The following is a 19,122-nucleotide window of genomic DNA, read 5'->3' on the forward strand; positions in this document are numbered from 1 at the left end:
ATAAAGGAAGCCTGCACGAGTCTAGTCACGGGTCCTCTGACAAAAATCGGGCGGCAGAAGACTCACTCTCAGTTGAGGTTGTTTCATAATGACTTACTGAGAAATATGGCCTTCAAAGAAATGGCTGACTCACATAGAAAGTTTCGTTTAAAGTTTTGATTCTCATTTGACTTATTCTTCAGAATGAAAAAATGAGACTGGAGCATCCTGTGCAGAGTTGTTATCCCTAGGATCTGTGGTTTCAGTCTTGGTTCTGTCACTTATTAGCAGTGTGACCAAGAGCAAGTTACTTAATAAGAACTCACATTTCTATAATACCTTAAGGACTGCAAAGCACTTTTCCCTATAGCAAACTTGTATGGAAAACCTCTGCCTTAATAAGCAGGACCTTGCTTGCTCTAGAAAGGTAGGTAGTGAAAGTCTTATTATCCCCATTTTACAGATGAGAAAATTGAGGTTCAGAGAAGCAGATTTGAACTTCTTCCAAGTTCAGTGCATGTTATACCACAGTAGAAATTCATGGACTTGGAATCAAGATCTGCATGTTCAATTTAGCTTTATCACTTACTATTTGTGGGACCTTTAGGAAGTCACTTAATTTCTTTTAGACTCAGTTTCTTCATCTTAAAATGAAGAGGCTTTTACAAGATAATCTCAAGTCCTTTCCACCCCTAATTCTCTGAGTTCCAAGTCTCTCAAGAATTCTGAATCTCATTTCTTATCATCTACAAAGTGAGTATCGTAATGCCCAGGAAACATGTATCTAAGAAATTCTAGGATTAAGCAAGGTAATATGAAATGCAAATGAAAATATCTTTGCAAAGCATAGAGTGCTATTTAAAGGTGAAGTATGATTTTTGGAAAAGTAATATTGTTGTATTTTTACAGGTGGGTCAGCTTTAAGAAAACCTAAGAGATCAAATGTAGAAAATCAATTAAATGGGACATGATTATTTGCATTACAAACAATTCATCATAGAGGTGCTTTAGCAAAAGAAGTTTGGAGAAGTTTGTCGCCTGTTTGGACCCATGGGGGATAAATTTCCAACAACTCTGAAAGGTCAGCAATTAAGTTGTAGAGAGCTATAGACTGGTGGTGTAGAAGGAGTCTACACACCAATGAACCACAAACCTTTTAAGTTATTAATAAATGTTGATGTTGAAGAGGATAAAGTTGACAGTGACTGAACTCAAAGGAATGATTGATGCAAATGGTGAGAATTTCAGTTTTGTAGGCAGGACACTGGGAAAGTTGGGGGGGAAATTTGTTTTTCTTTGTTTTTGTTTTTGTTTGTTCTGGGGTAGTTTTTGGTAAACTGGGTCTTAAAGTATTGCTTGCATCATATGAAACAGGTTATCTCTAACTCTTATATAAGATATGTCCTTAGAACAGTTTGTGCTACACCTTGCTCTATGGCATGCCTCCTGTGGGTTGGAGATAAGGATGGAGATATGAATGGTGGGAGTGATACAATGCTGAGGCTTGGCTGGATATAATTAGCAACATGATAAAGAGGGTAGGAATTCAAGAGAAGAGGACAGTGTAGAGTACTGGGTCACCAAGGAGAAGAGGAGAGAGAGGCTAGTTCAAGGGAGAGATGGCCTGGGAGAAAACTGAGGAGTCAAGGGGTTGGAGGTCACAGTGTGGATGAAGGATTATATAAGGGGAGGCAGAAGGAAACATGAAAAACCAATAGAGTATGGTCAGAAAAAGGGATTTCAGAATTGATCCAGGGCATGACCATCTTTGTGTGTGGTTAAGGTTGAGGGTCCAAAAAAACAACCATTAAATGGAGCTTGGGCAGGAACCTATTGTGATCCAATCTATGGGCTTCAGAGTGAGCCAGGTTTGAGGTTTTAGGAAAGGAAGGAAGAAAGGAAGGAAGGAAGAAAGGAAGGAAGGAAGGAAGGAAGGAAGGAAGGAAGGAAGGAAGGAAGGAAGGAAGGAAGGAAGGAAGGAAGAAAGGAAGGAAGGAAGGAAGGAAAAAGTACTCTAGCCAGTAAACCCCAAGTTTACTGGGCAGCTTCTGGCCACCAAAATTTACCTTCCTTTGGAGAGGAGAAGGAAAGGGAGAGGGAGAGAGAGAGAGAGAGAAGATGAGCTGAGTTACCCAGCTAGCATAAATCCCAGAGCAATATAGTTAACTGAGTGATGGAAGAAAGGAAAGAGCTTGGAAGTGGCAATAGAGAGAAAGGAGTATTCCAACTCTCCTTCCTCCACTAGTGAGCCAAGGTAAGTGAGTAAAGGGGCAGCCAGTACTGGAAGGGTTGCCAGGGAGGCTGTCATCAGTGGGAAGCCAAGTTTTAGGAAGAGTAGTAGGTGAAAGGAATGGGAAAGGAAAAGATTCGAGATAAAGGGAAGTTATGAAATAGGCATTCCAGAGTACACAGTGTAAGGGTTGGAAGGAGTTAGGATGAAACTTTTTAGTAGGACACTTGAAGGGGATGGGAATGAGGAGTTGACTGGTAAGGGTATAATGGGGTTTGGATGATGATCTACAGGAACTGAGTCACTAGGATATGAAGGGTCTGACCAGAGTTGACAGTGTTCACCATTAAGTGGAGGGTACCACTCCTACACCCTCAAAGGACAGGTACACAAGAGATGATGGGAAGCCTGAAGCCAAAGAGAGAGCTTCTCTTCTTTGCACTGGAAGATCTTCACATCCCACTTTGAAGACTAGGATGGCAGCAGGAGGTGGAAGAAGCCTTGTACTGTTACCAATGGAAGTAGTTACTTTGGGGCATATGGAAGATACCTGGCCTGGCCCTTAGCAACCTCTCCTCAGGGGACATGCTACACCTAGCAGGCTTAAGGTACTACCTCATGAGGGCTGAGGACATGTTACCTGAAGGGCTGGCTATGAGAAGGCACTGGGAAGTAGTAATAAAAGACTACCAGTTTGGCCCCTCATAGGACACTGCACACCTAGTAAGGGATGGAAGTCAGTCAACAAACATTTATGTAAATTGCTTACTATGTTCCAGGCACTGTGTAAAGTACTGGGGATATAAAGAAAGGCAAAAGATAATCCCTGCTATCAAGGAACTCATAGTTTAATAGGAGAAACAACATGCCAACAGCTTTGTATAAACAAGCTCTATACAGGAAAAACTGGAAGTAATTAACAGAGAGAAGGCACTAGAGTTAAGGTGAAATCCCCTACCCAGAGTCCCATAGCCAATATGTGCCAGAAGCATGTCTTCCTGGCTCTAAGGTAATCTTGCCATCCACTGTGCCAAGCTGCCTGCCTTTCTCAGAGGCAATACAATAAAATAGAAAAAAATCATATTATTAGACAATACTAAGGCATTGAACAGTAAAGATTCTGCTCACCATTCTTGAAAAACCTCTCTCTCTCTCTCTCTCTCTCTCTCTCTCTCTCTCTCTCTCTCTCTCTCTCTCTCTCTCTCTCTCTCTCAAAGCTATTCCAAATACTTTAATAAGAGTTCTCTGCAAGGCATTTAAAACACCAATTTGTGAGGATAAATTCCGCTGGAGAGAGAGCATACAGAACGCAGGTAGCTACAGAGCTGAAGAATTCTCTTGCTTTGGGGCAGTATCTGAGAATTCAGTGTTTTCTAATCAGCCTTGCGCTGCTCTGTAAAGTTCTCATTTCTCTTTTTCTGCATCAAAAATCTCTCCTTCTTGGTGTCTAGGTTTATGGATCCTCTTCTTCTTGAGGTAAGCATCAGTAAGATGATCTGGAATTTTTACACCCTAAAGGTTAACCCTGGTAGAGATGGCAATGACAAATTTCTGAAGGGTCCTTCTCAGAGGAACATGGTTGATGGTCAGAGGTTCAGTCACCAGTAGCAAGCCAGGAGCCAGCTGCTTCAGGAAAACCACTCACTTGCCCTTGTGGTAGCCAGTGAGCATGATCAGAATGGTGCATGGGGAGATGCTAGCTCAAAGTCTCCTCACGTGCTGGCTAAAAGGTTTTTTGCCATGACTTAGCAGCTTTCTAGGCACATCCTCAGCAGGGTAATACCTAGGCATTTTGCAAATCTTTACCACATTGGTTCCTCAACTCTTATCACACCAGGCAGCTTTGAGATAGTAGCAGGAACATTTTCTCTTTTTCCTTCCAATCTGAGTTTTTGTTGCAGCGTAGTTATGCTTGTACATGGCTCACCAGAAATACATTGCAGACTTGGAATATCTACTGATCCCTCAGTCTAGGACTGGCTTCTGACCACAGTACTTTCAAGGCTTTTTCACCACCTTTTACATGGCTCACCAGAAACACATTGCAGACTTGGAATATCTACTGATCCCACAGTCTAGGACTGGCTTCTGACCACAATACTTTCAAGGCTTTTTCACCACCTTTTACATGGCTCACCAGAAACACATTGCAGACTTGGAATATCTACTGATCCCACAGTCTAGGACTGGCTTCTGACCACAGTACTTTCAAGGCTTTTTCACCACCTTTTACATGGCTCACCAGAAATACATTGCAGACTTGGAATATCTACTGATCCTTCAGTGTAGGACTGGCTTCTGACCACAGCACTTTCAAGGCTTTTTCACCACCTTTTCAGCCACATCGTCCTTTTGTTCTCCTTTTTGACTTTTTTTGTGGTTGTTGTTCCTTTGGGGGATTTTTCTCCACCATCTTGAGAGAAGGGAAAGACAAAAACCTCTCTTAAAAGATAAAAAGGTCATGTCCATAGTGAAGGATTTTGAATTTAGAGCTGGAAGGAACCTCAGAAACCATCTGATCCATCACACTCCTCCTCTGTTTTTATAGAGGAAGAAAGATGAGACCCAGAGAGGTTAAGTGACTTTTTCAAGGTCACCCAGGTAGCAACAATGACAAAATGCAAACCCACAGCCTGCACCATCAATCCAGTGTTCTTCCCTTCTGTGCCACTCTTCTGTTCTACAAGTATGAGTCACATAGGTAAATTATTTTTAATGAGAAAGTTTTGGGGGTGAGACAATTCATGCAATGAACTTCCTGTTCTCCTTCCTCACCTGGTCATACTCTCCACCTACAACCCAGGTCAAGAGGAATCTTCAGGAGAAAAAAGTAAAGAGGAGTCAGGAAAGGACAACTGTATGCAATCAAAGCTGTGGAAAGTCAGAAGAGAATCCATGTCCTCGTTCGTAGTTACAGCATCAATTCTGTGTTGTTTATTTTCAGTTGTGGCTTGCCGAAATGTGTCTCTGTATGTTATAGTGACACCATGTACATGCACACCAAAGCTCTATTTTAGCATCAGCTGGCAGTGTCAACTCTCTTTTGGCTCTAAGTGTCTGATCTCCAGTGTATTCTGAAAGACCCAATGTAATTGCCTTGATTTATAGTACCCTGGAGGGGTTTGGGAAGTCACTGGCTAAGAAGATGTTTATTGGATTGAATGTGAATTTCAATTATTCATGTTATCTCTGCTTGTCATTAGCACAGGTAATTAAAAGATTAAATATCTTCTGGGTAATTGATATGTCTTATTATAGGCCCTAATAGAGATAATTCTGTTTTTATCTCCCTAGGTACAAAGAGAGAAAATCAGTGCAGAAGGTATTACCAAAAGTCACCTGCAAGGCTCTTCAGAGCTCATGAGAGACTCTGAATCTCTGTGGAAAGCTTCTGTCTTACGTGGGACCATAATAAACTCTAGGGACATTCTGCAAAGTATCAGTGAAGGAGATGGATCGCTGACCCATCACATGCAGCTGGAAATCTGCTCTCCAGGCCCACAACACTATGAGAAACCAGACCAAGAAAATAGCATCCACCAACCCGGAAGTCCCAGGGAAGACAAATCAGATGAGCAAATCAGCTCTGAGGCCAGGCATGAAAATGCCTTAGACTGTGAACTCTTAGCCCGTGATCATCCAGTAAGTGATGCTGATCTTGGTGAGCAAGAGAGCCTCTATGTTACTTTGGCAGAAGCTTCATACTCTGTTCTGACTGTAGCACATTCCCTCAGTGCTCCAAGGGATGCAGAAGAACCATTAGTTATGGTACCCCATGAAATAGGTGGCCCAGAAATAGGTTGTGGATCCAAAGATCTACCCCATTCAATGCTATGTGATGACTATTTGCCTCAAGAAAAGGACTCTGTGGTCTCAGAGCTGGCAGAAGGTCAATGTGAAACATCTGATTTATGTTTGCTCAGGGATGTGACAATGGAACGGTTTTCTGGAGCACAAGATACTGACCCCCCTTTCCCAATGTGTGAAAACAGAGAGGCTGGAGGAAGTGCAAACATAACACCATATCCCATGGGCATTTCCACAGGGAAAGTCTTGGAAGGAGCATATGAAAATGATACAAAAGAAAAGAAAATGGGTGACAAGAACTCTGTCAAAGAATTTGCTAGAATTCTAAAAACAGACCAAGGAAAGCTTAGCCCCAGTAACCTAGTCAGTGGCCATGTAGTTTCTACAAAGTACAATTGTCTTTCCCAGCTCCAAGAAGCAGGTGATGAGAGGCTTCTTCTTGGTACTGCGGATGAAACAGAGACACCTTCACTTTGTAGCATAATTGCAGAGTATCCTAAACAGAAGTCAAATGAGAAACTGTCTGAAAATATCAGAGGTTCTCAGGTTCCCAGTGAGGGGGAGGAAACACCCACTCTTGGAACTGTTGTTAAGGGCCATCAGGTCAAATACCTTGCTGTTTCTATTGCTCAAAACCATCACTTGGAGGGAGCCGAAGAAAGTTTTCCTGGGGTGCCAGCTGGAAGCATTGCTCAGCTTCCTTCTGATGAACAGCTTACCCCTGCTGGAAGTGACTGCGCAGCTAATGCTACAGAGCAGCTGACCCTCAAAGATCCCCTGGGGATGACAGCTCATCTACCCCATCCACAGCTGCTACAAACAGAGGATTTCTTGAGTAATTCCCTGGGTGCTATTGCCTATGGATTGACAAGTGAAATTCAGGGCCCTGGGAGTGTGGTGGATAAAAACTGGGAAGAGGATTGTCAGGGGAAAGTGAGAGACTCAGAGCAAAATGTGCAAAAGGAAATTCAACCTTACCAGGGTTCATTCTCTGAAGACAGCCTCCAGGATGACTCTTACAGCATCCCAGATGCACAGGGGCAAAGTAGACTGTTGCCATTGGGACATTCATCAGATAAATCTGAGAAGGAAAGATGGAATTTGGGAGGCTCTGGTGTCAGAATAGCCATGACAAGTGACAAAGAAGAAACACAGGCCTCCCAGAAGGCTCCATCTTCTCTGGAAAATCTCCTGGAGGAGGCTAACAAAAATGCAGTGGACAGCAGTCAGGGAGATTGTGAGTCAGGAGTGGGGCAAAAAGCTCCAACTTTGACAGACCTTGCTTCAGAGCCTTCGCCACCAATGCAGATAGTGGATTTGGAATGCAAAGTTAGTCCTGAGGTTTTGGACAATGTTGGTGTGCTTTTTGAGGAGCTTAGGGCAGACAACTCAGTGCAAAAACTGGACACATCTGAAAGAGACACATCTACTAGCAGCAATCAGTCTGATTCAGCAATTATTTGTTTTGGTAGAGAAATTCCAGAGAAGAAAGAAGTAAGAAATCATGGAGGCTTTTGTATTCCTTCTCTCCAGTATTTGAAAGATTCCATCATCCTAGAATCATCAGTAGATCCCGTAGGTGAGAAGGAAACATGTACTACAGCTTCACTATTTCAAGGGGCCTTGGGTGTGGTCTCAGAAGTCTCTGGAAAGAAAAACACTGACCATGCAGGTAAAGCACAAGTGGAAGGCCAGCCTGTAGAGACTCACCCCGCCTTGCTTACACAGTTTTTGACTCACCCACGAATTACGGAATCTTCTGTAGATTCCACAGATGGAGCAGGAGTTACAGAGTACACTAGGACAGAAAAATTAGTGACTTCTGAGTCCACACTAGGAGTGATCCCAGAGGAAAGGAATTTGAACAAGGAGAGCTTTAGTCAGAAATTGAAAATCAAACCTGCCCTTTTGCAAGTTCCACGTCACAAGGAAGTTGAACACCTTGGGGAAGGAATTCCATGTGTAGACCATGATAGACAAAGTCAAGAGGGCATGAAGCGTGACTTAGGTGAGCCAGACCACAAGGCCCAGGACAATACTACTGAATGTACTTCAGCATCCTTGGTTCTTTCTAATAGTTTTGTTAAACTAACCACTGATACTTCCCGCGAAAGAGATACCAGCAGTGCCATAAGCCAAATATATGATGAGCCTGTGAATGGCTTAGTTGAGCTGCAACATCATGAATGGATGTGTACTGGTTCAAAGGAATGTAAAAACATTGAGAATGAACATGCCAAACATTTGTCACCTGCCTCGCTTCCTTCAAATGTGCCTGTTGGATTAACCTTCACTTCATTTCTAGAGGTCATGCATTTTGCAAAGGATGGTAAAAGAGAAGAGCCCACAACTGGAGAACCCAAGGCCACAAATTCATTGGGATCTCCCATAGAAACTTTGGCTTTCATTCCAACAGAATGTACCTCTGAAACCAGTCCTAAATGTAAAGACCAAATACCATCAAATCATTGTCCGAAAGGCTCTTTACCAGGAAATGTACAAAAGGCAAAAGAGGAAAAAAAACATTGTCATATAATGCCTCCCAAATCTAAAGTACCAGAGACTCTGGCATCAGCATCTGAGGAAGGAAGCAAGAAGCAAGAAATGTCTGGGACTGGACATTTAGCCGAGGGTGTGAAGAAGAAAATTCTGTCCAAAGTGGCAGCTCTGAAGATGCGTTTGGAAGAGAAAGAAAGGGCCAGAAAGAACTCCATTTTCAGTAAAAAGATTCCTAAACTTGAAACATTTACTCAAAGTGAAGAGAAAAAAGACCCCAAAAGATCATCTTGGAAAAGAGAAGGCAAAGGTAAGGCTGAGCTAATTTCCATTTCTTAATAGATTGGATATATAAGATTAACTTCAACAAGCTATTTACTGCCTCCCATGTTTTTTGCCCACAGTCAAATAAGTTGCCACCAGGTAGGCAATGGTGCCTTTTTCTTTATTTTTTTTTAAGTCTTAAATTTTGAATAATTCAGTTTCCTAAAGACATAATTTGCTGCAGGATTGAGCTGGAGGGAGGAGAATATTATCATGCATTTCTATGCAATTATTCTTTTTTAAAAAATGTATTTGTTTTCAGTTTTCTGCAATCACTTCCATAAGTCTTAGATTTTCTCTCCTCATGCCCCTTCCTCCCCAAGATGGCATGGGATCTTACATAGGTTCTACATGTACATTCTTATTAAATACATTTTCACATTCATCATGTTTATGCAATTATTCTTTAAAAGAAAGAGACCTTTTTATGAAGAAAACTAATCATAAGTATTAACCACAATATTTAAATAGATGCAGGGATAGGAAACCTGCAGCCTCCAGGATGCCACACTTGAGGACCTAGAGGGCCACATGTGGCCTGGAGGCCACAAGTTCCCCACCCCTGGTTAAAGTATTAAAGCAAGATCCAAATAAGTAAGTACAATTTGCTACTTTTCTCGCTAATTCTCAATTTACAAATTATTGTTTAATCAACCCTGGTTTTTTCCCCAATATTTGAGTATTATTCTCTGCTCTCCCCAGCCTCCCAAATACTATGAATTTATCTGAATTGAATTGAAAGGCTTCTGGGTATGCTAGAATTCCCTGACAGCTATAGCTGTGGCCACTTCACTTTAAAAACCATTCTTGTTACCACCAGTCTTTCACAGTCTGAAACTGAAGTAACTCTTCTTAAGTTCCAGGTTTCTTTCTAAAAAAAACTATGCTTTCCCATCAATGAAACTTGGAAGAGACTAAAGAAGACATTAGGGACAGATAGAATGTATTTCCAAGTTAGCTGTAATGGAAACGCTGTTTTAGTCTGGTTCTGATCATGAGGGAGCAATTTCCCCTCTTTCCCTTAGCTCTGCTTTTGAAGTTTGAACTTCTGTTATCCTTATTAACTATTGGATAGCTCCTTAGCAACCATCACACACAGGGTTAGATATAAAACTGTTTTTCCAAAAGAGCTTGTATTTCCCCAACCAAGCTTGCCGCACATAACTTTTTAAACACTTTTAAACAGAACCTCATGTTTTTTTTAAACAAAGATAGAAAAGACATAAAATAGTTTTGCCAATGTAAAACAGTCACTGCATTTGGAGCTCCATAAAGGGGACTGGATGTCTAGTTTGTTTATGAGGAGTTATTATTCTTCATAACATTGTGCTATTGAAATATTTGGTGATGACCTCAGAAGAGGCAGTAGATAATTAGACCTGGTACAGCAGGAGCACATTGGACAATGAACTGGATCCTTTGTAGGTGCACACATAGTCAAAGAAGGATGCATTTAGACGTATTGTCAAACCTATGATTTCAAAGCACACATGTAGACACACACAAGCACATACACACACACACACACATAGAGTGGATCATAGGTATTGATCTAAAGTGAGATTGAAGTTTAGAGATCATCTTGTCCAGTTTCCTGTTTTATAGATGAGAAAACTGAGTCCCAGATAAGTTGTGTCACATGGGTAGTAAGAAGTAGAGTTGGGATTTGAACTCAGGTCCTGTGGCTCCAAGTTTCAGTATCCTAAGAAAGGATTTGAGGAGATTCTTATATACTTTGGCATTAAATGAGTGCAAACAATTTACATTAGTAAAAGTCAAGAGCCTAGATTTCATACCTCAGGTGCCACAATATTTCTGTGCCATGTTCTGTATCTTGCGTTAGGGGAAAAAGAACTATTTGTTCCCAAATGCCACCCTCAGTCTTGTCTTATCCTCTGTGAAGATGGAAGTTAGTCCATCACAGGAGGGGAATGGGAATGGGCAGAAAATACTCTCAGAACTCTAGATAAGAGTGTGCATATGTATGAAAGAGGGCTAATGGTCCTATTTTCAGTGCCCTGCATGTCCCTGAGAGGTAGCATGTTAGAGTAGAAAGAGTTCTGATTTAGATTCAAAGGACCTGGGATTTCATCCAGGTCAACCTATCGTTATTATTGTTTATAGTAATAGCCACAGTACAAATGTATAATGGGGGGCTAGGTGGTACAGGGGATAGAGAGCCAGGCTCAAGTCAGGAAGATTCCTCTCTCCAAGTTCAAATCTGGCCTCAGACACTTACTAGCTGTGTGACCCTGGGCAAGTCACTTAACTCTATTGGCCTCAGTTTCCTCATCTGCAAAATGAGCCAGAAAAGGAAATGGTAAGCCACTCCAGTATCTTTGCCAAAAATACCTCAAATAGAGTCACAAAGACAAATTACTAAGCAACAACAATATGTACACTAAAGACCAGTTGTTTTTTTTAAACTGCTGCTAACTAGTTATACAACTTGGAACTTGGGCTTTTACAAAACGAACTTTTCATCTGCAGAATGAGCTAGTTAAAGTAAAGGTTCCCTTTAGCTTTCTATGATCTTAGATTTTAGAGCTGAAAGGGACCTCTGAGGCCAGTCCATCTAGCCCTCTTACCTTTCAGAGGAAGAAACTGACACAGAGAGGTTAAGTAACTTACCCAGGATCACACAGCTTGTAAACATCTGATACATGATCTATACATAGATCTTCCTGACTCCAGGTCCAGCACTCTATTTCCTCTGTCCCCACATGTCTTCTAGTGAACATATTATGACTGACTTGCCAAAGAAGGGATCCTAGAAATGTACATTAGGAGGTCCTTGAAGTCAACATAGATCAGTAGCATTATTCCCTCCTTTCCTCAGAGAGATGAAGGACTGTGGTTGCAGAAAATTAGTTTCCTTGTCACGTGTCATTGTTGAATTGGCTCTTTTTGCTTAATTCTTTTATGTTGTTACAAAGGAAGATTCACAGTTGGGGTTGGAGTAGGGTGGGAAAATATATATGACATATATGCATGGAAATGACTGATATAATAATAATATCAATAAAATTTAAAAACATACAAAAATAAAGTGAAGCCAACTCTCCCCATGACGCCCAAGTGCCTAAAATAACAAAATTATTAGCATTTGAGTAAACAGGAATTTTTTTTAGAATAAGTGAGGACTAAGAAAGTTTTGGCTCCTAAGTTTGTATGTTTCCCCAAATTAATGCAGAGAAAGATAATTAAAAAGAAAAACATTGAGTCTAAACTACTATCTGGTTGTAGAATGTAATACCCAGTGTGCCCATCACCACTTCTCTAACATAGAATAACCTTTTTATTTATACCAGTAGCTGTTATTCCAACAATGGCTGGGAACAGCTTTTGATCTACTGAATTATTCACAGTGGTGGATATTGTGGTGACAGATCCACAAAGCAACGTTGAGCCTTGACTGGGGCTCAGAATGTTTTTATTACAGTTATTTTTTTACTTGTTGTTAAATCAGTGCTCCCACTAAATGGAATTTTACTTGTATTGCATTGACACCTAAAACTGAGGTTGGGCAAACCTTCCCAAAAATCTGCCTGGCAGCCTCAGAATGCTGACTTCTAATATTCCCATTACATCAAATGAAATTACTTATTCTCCAGATTTTGGGGCACTGGCTCCTTGCATCTCAGGGAGAACTTGCAACAAAATAAATTAAACTCCCTTTCCTTCTAAATTCTCACAGATAATGGTAATTCTTAACTATTTAATAATGAGATTATGTTAGTACTGCCGCCTGGTGGCTACTCAGATAATTGTACCCTTATCTGGCATTCCACTCACTTGCTGCAGACAGTGATGGAATTATTCAAAGGACAGCCCCATCTGCCAGCAGTTGATTTTTTTCATATCTTATATTTGCTTTAGCAGATACCAAAGTCCTGCTGATGTGGAAGAGATATAATATAGCTCCTTTCTATTAGGGTTTCTTTAACAAAGAATTGTGAGGAAGAAAAGTTTGGCACAAATACCTTTTTGAATCCTGGGGGTCTAGCCCTAGTTACCTTTATAATTCAGACATACCCTATACCATGTCCTCCGCCCCACTTCCTTGATGTGGGTGTGGGAAGAAGTAGAGAGTGTAGTTTCATTAGCTGAAAACATATACATGGGGTCTCATCAATGTCCAATTGCACTTTAAAAGTGGGAGGAGGCTATACTCTGTTTCACTCTTTGTGACATAGACTTGATCCCAGGAGTTTTGAATATCGAAAAGAAGGGGTAAGGTATTTTAGAGTATTTATTTTCTCACTTTCCTACTGATGATGAATTGCAAATTTCTTACTGACAGCCCCAGTACTACTGAAGAAAATTCAGGCTGAGATGTTTCCTGATCATTCCGGAAATATAAAATTAAGCTGTCAGTTTGCAGAAATCCACGAAGACTCCACTATCTCATGGACAAAAGATTCTAAGTTAATTGCAAGGGTTCAAAGAAGGTAAACTATCTGGTTTTGGACCAGCCAGTCTTAATCATTTCTTAAAACCTCATTGGGGGCTTTTTCCTCATCTATAAGATGGGGAGTTTAGACTAGAATATCTCTAAGTTCCCTCTCATTCATTAAAGAATTCTATGAATCTCTGACTATCTTGGCATGTGGTTTCTTAGGGAGTAGTGGTGGCTGGAATAGTGGGAGGAGATAATGATATAAGCTCCATTAAGGTAAAGATCCAGCATCTTATTTAAATGTACCAATCTAGCAGTAGTAACAATGAATATTTGTTGAATTGGGATAAGAACAAGAATTGTGATTTCATTAGTATAGGGAACTATAGGTTGAGTGAATTCCTCGTATAATGCAACTTAAAGTCTCAGGAAGTATTGAAATAGCATTGAAACATTAAGTGACTTGCCCAGGGTCACACAGCTAGCTTGTATCAGAAGTGGAACTTGAACCCAGATCTGTGTGATTTTAAGTTCAGGTCTCTGTCCATTATCTAACACTGCCACTGTTTATTGGAGTGCAGTGGATAGAGTGCTAGACCTGGAGTTATAGGAAGAACTTAGTTCAAATCCCTCCTCAGACACTTAGTAACTATGGCCCTGGGCAAGTCACTTAACCTCTATTTGCCTCACTTCCTCACTTGAAAAATAGAGACACACCAGAGAAAAAAATGGCAAACTGCTCCAGAATCTTTGCCAAGAAAACTCCAAAAGGGGTCACAAAGTGTTAGATATAACTGAAAACAACTAAAAAACCACAATAATAATTCACATTTCTGTAGCACTTTCATAAAGCATCTTTCTCACAGCACCCCTCTGAATCAGGCAGGATAAATCATATTATTTCCATTTTATAGATGAGAAAATTATCTCAGAGTGGTCAAACTCCCTCATACAACTAGTTAGCATCAGAATGGGAACTCACACCCAAATCTAAGACTCTAAGGCCAGCCCACCTGCTTCTGTACCAAAGGGTGCAAAGAGTTAATTGCATGAGGTATTAGAAACAAGACTATTGCAAGCCTTGGGTTGTGAAAGGAGCACTGTCCTGGGAGAGCAAGACCTAGGATCTGGTGCTTCCTTTGCCACTAAGAAGCTTTCAGTCCTGGAAAGTCACCATGCTTTTAGATTTCAGTTTCCTCTTTTGCAAAATCAGGGGGCTTGAGTGGATGGCTTCCAAGATGCCTTCCAGGTCTAAATTCTAACAGCCAGTCTTTTGCATCTGAGATTTTTTTTCTTACATGTCATTGTGTGTGTGTGTGTGTATGTGTGTGTGTGTGTTTTATAACTATCTCCATTAACCTGTCAAGTACTGTATAAGGTCACACAAAGGTCAAAATGCAGCAGGTGAGTCAAAGGATATAAACAAGTGTGGCATCCTTGGCATGAAGCTTCAAGAAGCCCTTGTAGCCCTCAGACCAAATAGCAGCGGTTGAGAAGTGCTGACTAGCCATTTCTAGGAATGGAAGAATGAGTTTGTTATTCTGTTTCTAAGAGACTGATGAGATCAGGGGGGGCGAGGGATGGAAGAGGTAAGGTGACTTGTTTCATTAATAAACTTGTCAGGTGTGCTGTCTGGGGTCTTTGAAGATGCTGTGCTTGCTTTGTGTCTTCCCTGGGATAGAAAGTGTTGTCTCAAACCCTTCTCAGCCTTCTCTTTTGTTGGAACAATAGCTGTTTATTTTTTGGCAGGTGGATGTTGAATGTCATCTAATCTCATTGAATCCCCATGCCAAAAAAGTATTTCCTTCATTTCTTCAGGAAATGGACTTTTTACTAAAAAGATAAAAATGATGTGATCCATAAACAAACAACAAGGCCAGGTTGTGGCCAAAGACAAGATTAAGGAAAGTCACAAAGGCCTTAGAAATGTTAGCTTTTCCCATCTATGTAATATTCATTTTAACACCAGGAGGAGCTCTTGAGTGAAGCCAGAAGCCAGGCCAGTCTTGGGCTCCATTCCTCTTTCCCTACACTACTTTCCAGTGATCACCAGCCCCATATGACAGAAATCCCAATAATAACAACCAAAATTAGAGGACTGCTGGCTGTCTTTAGAAAAAGATGTTAGTTAACTCTCATTCATTAAGTTCCCCTTCTGTGCCAGGCACTGGGCTAAGCGCTGGAGATGTACAAAAACCGAAACAGTCCCTGCTCCTGAGGGCCTTCCAGTCTGATGGCGGAGACAACCTGCAAACAACTAGAAACAAACAAGATAAATACAGGGAAATCTGGGGTCGTTTCAGAAGGAAGGCACCAAATTTAAGAAGTGTAGGGAAAGGCTTCTTTGCTGAAGAGGAAAGTACCTAATACTTGAAGGAAGATAGGGAAACCAGAAGACCAGCTCTCTGTGGGAGGAACATCTAGGAGGCTAGTGTACATGCAGGAGAGTAAGGCCCAAGAAGACTGGCCGGTAAGGAAGGGACCTCATTATAAAGGACTGGAGAAGCCAAGCAGGGGATTTATACTTGATCCTAGAGAGGGCAGTGAGGTGGCACAGGGGAATGAGCACTGGGCCTAGTTAGTTTGTGAGTTCAATATTGCCTCAGATGTCACTTACTAGCCGTGTGACCCTGGGTAAATTACTTAACCCTGTTTGCCTTGGTTTCCTCATCTGTAAAATGAACTGGAGAAGGAAATGGCAAACTGCTCTATTATCTCTGCCAGGAAAACCCCAAATGGGGTCATGACACAACTGAAAAAACTACTGAACAACGACAAAGGAGATGATAGGGAACCCCTGGAGTGTATTGAATAAAGTGTATTGAATACATTCTAGGAAGATCAGTTTGACAGCTAAGTGGTGGATGGATTGGAGGGGGGACAGACTAGAGACTTTAAGTAGGGTTGTGACTGGATGAGAAAAGGATATATATGTACAAGAGATGTGAAGATAGGAAAGACAAGATGTGCCAGTGGTTTGGATATGTGGGGTGAATGAAAGTGAGGAGTCAAAGTTTACATAGTGGTTGAGGTCTTTTGTGACTGGAAGGATGATAGCAGTTCCCCTAATAGTAATAGGAAAGTTTGAACATATTGTTTTGGATATACTGAGTTATCAATGCAGAGGAAGCATTCTGTTTGAGATATCCTAGAGACAGTTGGAGATGCATGACTGTGGGTTAGCAGAGAGATTAGATGTATAGTTCTGGAAATCATCTATATGGAGATCTATATAGTTGGACCCCTGGGAGCTGATGAGATCACCAGATATTATGGAGTGCAAAGAGGGCCCAGGACAGACTTTTGGTGGGGTATTCATGATTAAAGTGTGTGATATTGATGAAAAACCAGCAAAGGTGTCTGAAAAAGAGTGGTCAGAGAGATGGAATGAGAACCAAGAGAAAACAAAAACCTAGAGAGTAGAAAGTATCCAGAATCATCGTTTTAAAGTTAGAAGGGACCTTACATGTCTTCTATTCCAGTCACCTCCTTTTACAGATGAGGACACTTTGATTCTTAAAGATCAAATGATTTGCCTGAGGGTACTTAAGTAATAAGTAGCAAAGAAGAAATTTGAATTCAAGAAGCTTGCATTCTACTAGGGAAATTCAGCAAGTTCTCAAATAAAATATAAACAACAAAGGAATACAGAGTAATTAGTGAATGTAAAGGGACTAACAAATATTACATAACCAATGGGCAGTGCTACTCAGAAAGTATTATATTTGTTATGTTATAACCCCCATCAAAGTCCTCCTTTGTTACCTCCTCCAGGTGTGGAAGAGACCCTGATAGCTATGCCAGTGTAGCACCAGCTCTGGCAGGTCCTAGCAAATTGTTAAGGATACAATATAGGCCCAAAGATGGACTGAAGGTCACATGAGGACCAACCAACCTAAGTTCAGTAAGGCTCATCACCAGGTTGACCTTGGTGATGAACTTTTTAGCCTTTGTGATTCATAAAGATCTTCCTGGAAACAACAACCTTGAGGCTTCTGCCCCTCCCAGCATGATATATCTATTTAACTATTTATTTTATTTTCTATCAAAAAGGTCATCCCCCTGATTACTTTTTAAAGAGGCCTGTTCCCTGAATGGGCATTACCTCATTTTAAGTGAGTACTTGAAAAGCCCTTAGCTTAAAAGGCCAAGGTCTCCCACTGCTTCCTGGGCCATCTCCAGTCATTCTGATGAATATCTGGTCACTGGATCTAGATGGCTCAGGAGGAGAAAGTGAGGGTGGTGACCTTGCACAGCCCTCCCTCACTCAAAACAAAGTCAAGTACATGTCATGTTATCATTCCTCTGAAATCATGGTCTCCTTCAAAAACGAAGGACAAACCCAACAACAATAACATAGTAAGGCATGGAGGGCCTTCCATCTGCTTTCTTGGAAAGGTAACCATGTAAATGAAAATGCAGATTCTTAAAGTAGTGAAATGACAGTTAAGTAATTCTCCAGTTTATCTGTGCTTATGGCCCTAGGGTCAGCTTTAACTTTTTCCTCCCTTATCCTCACAGCCAATAAATTGTCAGTTCTACCACTAGAAGCATCAGTCCCCCATCACCTGCTTTCCACTCTAAATGGTACCATCCTAGTTCAGCTTGGAATGGGACAGTGGCCACCTGTCCTTCCCACCCAATGCCAGATATTTTAATAAACATTGAGTATCTACTACATGTAAGACAATGTGCTCAGAACCAGGTTACAAATAAGATGAATAAGATATAGAATGCTCAGAACTTACAGTCTAGTAGAGGAGAAAAAGACACGTGCATAAATAACTATAATACATGGTAGAATGTATTCAAAACACAGGAGAGGCAAACGCAAAATGCTATGACAGATTCCTAGAAGGAAAGACTATTTTTAGCTGCAAGATTACAGAAAACTTCCTTAAGGCTCAATTCAAGGTGGGTCTTCAAGTATGAGCAAGATATCAATAGGCAGCAATGAGAAAGAAAGTGTAGAGCAGGCATTGAAGATGGTTTAAGTAAATGTGGTGGGCTGGGAAAAGAAACGTAGAGCACACTTGTGAAACAGTGAATTTGTGGAAGCCTTCGGTCGTTCCCTATTCTAAATTCACCTTAAACACGGCACGCATGTCTGACCACTTTGCTCCATTCCTTTAAAACCTTAGATGGCTCCCTATTTTCTCCTGGATAAAACCTAAACTCCTTGACCTGGAATTTAAGGACCTCCATAATCATGGTTTCAGTCTATCACTTATAGTTCTCTCCCACTATTCCTCCTTCCTGGACATGATTATTGCTAGCCTGTCTCTAAAGCCTATGATCTGTATACTTGATACTCTTGCCAAATGGACTATTCACACATTCATGAACATGTCCTTTTATATCTATACCTACTGTACTCTCTTCCTTGTCCCAATCAATATCCTGTTGAAATCCTAACAATCCTTCAAGATCTAATACAAATGCCATCTCCTTCATGAAACCTTCCATGATCAAGTTAAGCAGAAACCCCCTTTCTCAACTTGGAACTCATAGAATTTTATTTGCATGTGTCTTTCTGGTTTTGCTTTCTCCTTGTTTGGTTAGTCTAACTCTTTTATCTCCCTCACCAAATTACAACCTCTGAAAGGCAGAAGCTAGATCTCATTCTTCTTAGTATTGCCCTGAGCATCCAGTATGGCAGTTTATACATATTAGGCATTTACTGAACCCCAACTAACCCAAACTAAAAAATCAGGTAGGGATTTTTTCTTTCTTTTCTTTTAAACCAAAGCCTTTTCCCCACTCCCCTATCAGTCAACAAGCACACCAGTCACTGTGCACTGGCAAAAAAATCACCTGCCCTCAAAGAACTGACAATCTAATGCAACATACAGAGAATTAATTTGAATCAAAAAGTACCAATACATTT

At 41.0% G+C, this 19,122-nt stretch overlaps 1 protein-coding gene and 1 long non-coding RNA gene across 4 annotated transcripts in view; one reads left to right on the forward strand and one right to left on the reverse strand.

Annotated features, from left to right (window-relative positions):
* The window catches only part of ALPK2 (alpha kinase 2), a 151,611-nt gene that overhangs the window by 75,189 nt on the left and 57,300 nt on the right, over positions 1-19,122 (forward strand). For all 3 annotated transcript variants that reach the window (XM_072605946.1, XM_072605948.1, XM_072605947.1), the window contains exons 4-5: positions 5,504-8,822; positions 13,140-13,287. In XM_072605946.1, the coding sequence (XP_072462047.1) occupies positions 5,504-8,822; positions 13,140-13,287 (3,467 nt within the window). The remainder of the gene's footprint in view (positions 1-5,503; positions 8,823-13,139; positions 13,288-19,122) is intronic.
* The window catches only part of LOC140501883 (uncharacterized), a 227,347-nt gene that overhangs the window by 75,085 nt on the left and 133,140 nt on the right, over positions 1-19,122 (reverse strand). The window lies entirely within an intron of this gene.

Source organism: Notamacropus eugenii, chromosome 4 (genome assembly GCF_028372415.1).
Source record: "Notamacropus eugenii isolate mMacEug1 chromosome 4, mMacEug1.pri_v2, whole genome shotgun sequence".
NCBI classification, from domain to species: Eukaryota; Metazoa; Chordata; class Mammalia; order Diprotodontia; family Macropodidae; genus Notamacropus; species Notamacropus eugenii.